The 6,323-nt window shown below is 52.9% G+C and overlaps 1 protein-coding gene across 1 annotated transcript; it reads right to left on the reverse strand.

Annotated features, from left to right (window-relative positions):
* Positions 1–1,606: 1,606 nt before the first annotated feature.
* Positions 1,607–6,323, reverse strand: LOC119103542 (methyltransferase-like protein 24). The gene is made up of 3 exons (XM_037227124.1): positions 5,886–6,323; positions 3,453–3,706; positions 1,607–2,484 (listed from the first exon to the last, which is right to left on the reverse strand). The coding sequence occupies exons 1-3, from the start codon at positions 6,275–6,277 to the stop codon at positions 2,153–2,155; spliced, it is 978 nt and encodes a 325-aa protein (XP_037083019.1). The 5' UTR covers positions 6,278–6,323; the 3' UTR covers positions 1,607–2,152.

Here is a 6,323-nt window from a genome sequence, read left to right on the forward strand (position 1 = left end):
ATGACTTGGTCCGTGTTGATTGATTCCATCCGAAACATTCTTTTGATCGGCACTTCGCCAAAAACATGCATGCACGCTGCCCCTAGTTTTCAGTGTACCCACATTTGCACTATTTCGGACTCCATAATCTGTATTCTAAAAAGGCTCAATATCCTATCAGTGCTTAAATGTGTGCAAAATAATATTTGCGGAGTACCGCACTCCAGCAACACCGTAATTCCCTCGTCTCATCCTTTACGAAATCCTGGATCGACCCACGGCAAAAAGATCATTTGAGCGTTTCTTTTGAGCCATACAATCTATATCTTAACAAATACACACTGCCATAGACCACCACAATTAGATTTTTAACGAAAAAGCAAGTTCTAAGAGCCCACAATCTGGGCGCACGCAAGTGGGCGACAAAAGTACATGACCCTCTCTGGGTCCCGAACAGCCCACCAAGGACTCCTGTGGACCGTGACCAAGGACCCGATTGAACTATGGGATCCGGGCGGTAGAGCTGGGCTCTCAAATGCCAGTCAGAGGGCCCCTTGGGCTGACCTCCAATACCGAAAAGTCCGTTCCGTGTCGACCTTGACCCTGGGGCCCATTTGACAGGAGAGGCAAGACCGGAGCCTACGAAGCTCACTCAGAAGACCTGTTGCACTGCTCGGGGACCTGCAATATTGGATCTAGGAAGACCCGAAATAGGGGACCCGCAATATTGGAGGCCCTCTGCTGGTCAGAGGCCCAGAATGCCTAACAAGGGTAAAACGGCAGTACCAAACGTAATGCTACACGCCCCGTTTCGACCAGGGGTCCGATAAGCCGAACTAGGGTCACTGTGCCAGATACCGACGAAGCCAGGTTTCGGTGATCGATGCAGGGTTCATGTTACGTGGCTTCAGACGTTGTTAGACGTGTGCAGCTTTGAGAGTGAAGAGGGTAAGTTGATGTGCGCGACTACTAAAGGCTGCCACGAAAATCCCCGTCTGGTAGCCGTAAGGCGGGCTGCAGGCTGCAAGGCAGCACACGAGTTAGGAATGTTTGACACGGCTAGTGCTGTTTCAGCGGTCATTGTCAGATGAGTACCGCTACAGGTTCGACTGGTGTACATCGTAAAGTTTTCGAACTATTCCATCGAATAGTTACGTCGAATTGTAGATCGGCGCACTTCAAAGCTTCTTTCGAACGTTGGGCTAATTTTTTCACGCATTTGACTGCCAACATTTGACCGATTTGTTTTCAATTTCTGATGACGCATCGTATCGTAGCATGATGAAATAACATGTCATAAAGGCATATTAGTCGTGTTACCAAAACCATGCGTCATGCAAGAATCGACAGAAAATGCTTAAGCAAACACAGTACGAACGCAAAGCTTTTGCATTGTGACTAGCTCAGCAGTGCCCTGTTTGTACTCTGGCTTGAGAAGGCTGAGGGCCAAACTCATCATTGAGGGGGCCAAAATGTACATGAGGAGGGGGGGCAGTGACCCCCGAAAAGAACACAAATCGAAACCTCGACACTCGTGGATCTCCGCAGGTCTCCAACTACACATCCGGTGCGAGCATAAGCCCCATGCCGGGTGATACGGCAGGGAAGCTTAGTGTCCGTAACGTACAGTTCCCCATTGCTCTGGATATTTATTTGCGAGTTTAATGATTCCTACTCTTGCGTTTGATTACATGGCACAGAACAAATGAAACACAAAACCACATGGCCGTCTAATAAACCCGTTTCTGTCCACACCGGCCACACCTTTTTAGCCCATTATTCTCGTCTGCACTTATGCACGCGTTCCCTCGCTCGCTTCACGAACCACTTCCGCTGCTCAGACTGACCGTCGAGTTCGAGTTACCACGGCTCGGTGTTAACAATCCCAACTGCGGTCACTGCGGGGTGCGGTGGACTGAGACGTCAGAGCCCAGCCCCATGGTGAGCCAGAAACAGACGACGTGTCATCATCCACCGGTGCGAGGCGAAACAGTGCGAAGGGGCGACTGTGAGCCGCGAGCTTCTGTCCGTCCCGAACCCGGTGCGGTTTGCGACGGTGGGGGTTGAGTTCAACGGTCAGACGACCGACAGCCGGACCCGGACGGCCGAGGCAGCAGCCAGCCCCGTGACTGTGGTCACGGGCAGGAGGAGACGCCGTAGCCGGAAAGTGCACTCAGTGGTAGAAGTTGGTGTTAACGTAAGAGATCTCGTACTCGGGGTAGAAGTGTCGCTTCATGCCGTGTGCGCGCACCGGCTCGCCTCGGCCCTTGGACGAGAACACACGGAAGCCGTCGCAGTCCAACATGCGCAGCAGCTGGTAGTAGGTCAGCAGCTGCTCCATCAGCATGTGCGGGTGCTCCGAGTTGATCGGCCGGTTGAAGTTGAGCGTGATCACCAGCTGCTTAACCTGGTCCAGCACCTCGGAGCGCACGAACTCGTCGAGCGCCTCCCACTCGTGGTCGCGTATGTCCAGTTTCAGCACGTCGATGGTGCGGTGCTTGTGGCCTGCGGCGACAGGACGGCCAGGTCAGGGATGGCACGGAAGGGATCTCACCGGCAGAGCCGCTTGGGTCCAACCGAAAACCTGTTGATCATTCGGACCAATGCGTTCATCAGATCGGGCTGCCATGCGTGAGAAACCTGTGCAGCATAAAACATGTAAAAGCGCGCAATGTTATTTATATTAATTTTCTTGGATGCCCTTTGAGGGACCATGGCAATACAGCGTGTCACCAAAAGTGCATGGTTGCAGTTTCCTTTTCAGATGGGGGAGACTCCATTCCCCCTTCCCCCAACTTTGACAACAACCCTACCCAGCTCTGAGCTAAACATGAGCAAAATCCGAGAAGAAACCATTTGTTGCTGTATTTTAAAGGAAGGTCGCGTCATGTTTCACTGCTTAGCCACCCTCCCTACTCATTTTGCGGGGCTAAGCCCCCGTCCAGGCTTGTATTGGAGCATATTACGCGAAATGTGAGTGACTTATCTTGACGTTTGTTGCCTCAAACCAGGACAGGTGTTTTGACCCGCAAAGTTCGGGGTGAGCTGGAAAAAATTGCTGACTTTCCCTTCAAATACATAAAAAGCGGGTTTCTCCTTGAATTCGACCCTCATCTCAAAGTAAAGTGGCTGTAACCCTCATCTGAATAGAACTGAGCTACAGTCCGTAATCAAATGTGAGTATAAATATAATCATGTAAAATGTACACCGACGAACTCAACCATGTGATCGACACACAAACAAAACCACAGAACTAAATACCACCGGCAAATAGCACTTCACAGCATTCACATCAGAGCCCATCATTGCGAGTCGTAAGTTACCCTCACGTCAGTCGGCCCATCCACATATCCCCCGCACGCCAATAAGTGTCCCAATAGCGGCGCGTTGCTGCCAGTCGCTCAGCCCGGGGACAGGTCCGTCGCATTTCCGCGAGTCCTCTCCCCATCCTGCGCGTGCCGTCGCCTCTTACCGAGACTCTCCACCACCTGGTGCAAGTTCCTAGCGCGCTCCACGGTGTTGCCCTGGCGGAGCGCGTCGAACGAATTGAGGCCGACGCGGATGTTCTGGAACCAGATGCGATCGGAGCGCTGGTGATCGTCGACCTGATCCAGGGTGTCGAACGCGTACACCTCGCACCCGAGCCGCTCCATGTCCGTCTCGAACGTGAAGCTTTTGTCGACCCCGATGGAGTAGGTCAGGCAGCTGCCCGGCGTGATCTTCAGCCTGCCAACACCAGCGAGACGAGGGTGACACTGCGCCAGCGTCGGCCAGTGGTCGGCTGTCGCGGGGGCTAAACCACACAGTACAGCGTCGGGTGCCGCGTGGGTTGAACCACACAGCACGGCGTCGGGTGCCGCGGGGGTTGAACCACACAGCACAGCGTCGGGTGCCGCGGGGTTTGAACCACGCAGCACGGCGTCGGGTGCCGCGGGGGTTGAACCACACAGCACAGCGTCGGGTGCCGCGGGGTTGAACCACACAGCACAGCGTCAAGTGCTTAAACCACGCAGCACGGCGTCGGGCGCCGCGTGGGTTAGATCACTCAGCACAGCATCGGGTGCCGCGTGGGTTGAACCACACAGCACAGCGTCGGGTGCCGCGTGGGTTGAACCACACAGCACAGCGTCGGGTGCCGCGGGGTTTGAACCACGCAGCACAGCGTTGCGGAATTGGTGGCGATATGGCATGGCGGAGAATGGCGACTTCAATACTGAGTGGGAAGATAAACGCTAGTTACTTGTTAGTAAAGCTACGCTTGCTGTTACCGACTGTAGCTTTGCTCCGAACGGTGCGCAGACCAGCACCAACTGATGTTTTTGTCTATGCTGTTTGACAGGTGTTTGACGCTTAGCGTTGATTTGGTGTAAAGTGTAGCCAACGCATGCTTCACTCCAAGACGGTTAGATGCAAAAGAAGACAAAACTTACCAAAATCCATAGAGAAGTCACGGAGCATGCATTGTCATCCATGACAAATGCACGTTGACACGCATGGATGTATATCAGAGCTGAGGATTCGGATTGGTGCATTCGAATGGATTCGAATAAATTCAAACATCGCGGATCTCCAGATTCTACGGACGAGAACTTCGACCTTAAAAATCAGGATTCCGATCCTAAAAACGACACCAAATTATGCAGGTCGTCATTAAAATATGCATCTAAGTATGTAAACTGTGATCCAGCTTCACATTCCCTTCATATAGGCTGATTTTCACACGTCTATGCCGGTTGTGCATCGGTCCCAGTCGGCCGTTCTCTTCATCATACGTAACATTAGTTTGACATCTCGATCAAAGTTTTGAATCTATCCAAACGTATCAAAACATCTAATTCGAATCCATATCCGAATCCTCCTACTCATAGCGTTGGAAGACAAAATGAGTGATTCCTCAGCTCTAATGCCGGTGTCACGCAAATGCTGTAGCGTGCAATGACATGCCCGGTCATGCCAAACGCGGTGGACCAAGCGCGTAGTTGTTAACGAGAGCAAAAAGCGCCCCACAATGTTAACGCCGTAGTTTTGAGATGCAGTGTTATCGGTGACTTTAACCTTGATTGTTTCTGATTCCGTTTCATATGCAGCACTTAAGTGACGAAATCAAGCACTTCTCAGACTGAAACCAACCAATTGCTGGCTGAATACAGCCATATGTGTTTTCGCCAGGATTGCACTAAACGGTTGAAAGTTAAACAAGCCAGCGCGCGGCGAAATTCAGCGATTTCATCCCTCTGTTCCCGGATAAGACGCTGTGTGCTTACTGGCGTCAGAGCCAGCATGGATCTGTTTTATGAATTGAGAGGGAGTGACAGCTTGTCATGAAACGGCAGGAAAGTACATAAATTGTGCCAGATACTCACGAAATGACTTTGTCCCCCCAAGTTTGCCCATAAATGCATATTTCTCAGGTTTTGCCCATTTAAAGAACATTTTCAGGTTAGGTTGCTCATTCCGGACTTCAGTTTGCCTCCCACCAGCGCTTATTTGTCCCCTCAATCTCAGAGACGCTGTCACACCCATACCCTAAACTAAAAACGAAATGAGCTGACAGCAGAAGCGAGCAAGTTTTGCAAGAACCGTTAGCTGCTGGATGCAATACAAGTTCACAAGATCTTGATATGTCATTTCGAACACCGCAGTCGACAGTTTACTACTAGATGACGCGCGAGATTCGTTTGGTTTCGGTGGCGAGTCAGACAAGGTAATCTTACGGCACACATATGACAGTTGGCAGGCTGCGTCCTGGCCAGAGGCTCGCTCCTCCATTTTGGGGAGAGCTAACTAAAGACTGTCCACCTCTTCCACATGTCTTATTCACTGGGCTGGCCCGAGCCTGATCAGTCGGCATATTCCCTCCCAGCTCCCACGCGAGCGGTGACCACTCCACCGCGCGCGCGCTCACCGTTTGTCCAGGCAGATCCACTGGAAGTGGGCGGCCGTCTCGTTGCACTTGGTGGCGGTGCCCCACTCCCCGTGCAGCACCTCGCTGACGGCCGTCTTGCCCAGTTGCACCATGCTCCGACAGTCGGCCGTCACCGTCTCGATGTCGTCGAAGAACTCCTCCGGCCGCTGGATGGCCGGCACGTGGCATATCTCGAACCCGTCCTCGTCCAACTGAACGCCGCTCTTGCGCGCGCGCGCCGCCTTCGGCTGACTCCCATCGTACACGAAGAGCAGGAAGACGAGGCAGGCCACGCAGAAGCCGGCCGTCGATAGCGAGAGCACACTGCGAGTCTCTTGTCGGCGGGCGTCCGTCTTCTTGGCGCGGCCGTAGTCGTCGGCTCTCGTGAACATGGTGGACCCGTGCGGCGGCCGGGACACGTCTGCCGGGGCTGGCCGA

The sequence above is a fragment of the Pollicipes pollicipes genome, unplaced genomic scaffold (genome assembly GCF_011947565.3).
Source record: "Pollicipes pollicipes isolate AB1234 unplaced genomic scaffold, Ppol_2.1 Scaffold_5724;HRSCAF=6776_pilon_pilon_pilon, whole genome shotgun sequence".
Classification (NCBI taxonomy): Eukaryota; Metazoa; Arthropoda; class Thecostraca; order Pollicipedomorpha; family Pollicipedidae; genus Pollicipes; species Pollicipes pollicipes.

What these genes read in the sequence shown, in the direction of transcription:
- LOC119103542 (XM_037227124.1), bottom strand. Translation starts at nt 6,277, where the DNA reads ATGTTCACGAGAGCCGACGACTACGGCCGCGCCAAGAAGACGGACGCC. An exon ending in TGGATCTGCCTGGACAAACG is followed by an intron (nt 3,707 to 5,885) that starts GTGAGCGCGCGC and finishes TGGTGTTGGCAG; the next exon opens with GCTGAAGATCACGCCGGGCA. An exon ending in CCAGGTGGTGGAGAGTCTCG is followed by an intron (nt 2,485 to 3,452) that starts GTAAGAGGCGAC and finishes CTGTCGCCGCAG; the next exon opens with GCCACAAGCACCGCACCATC.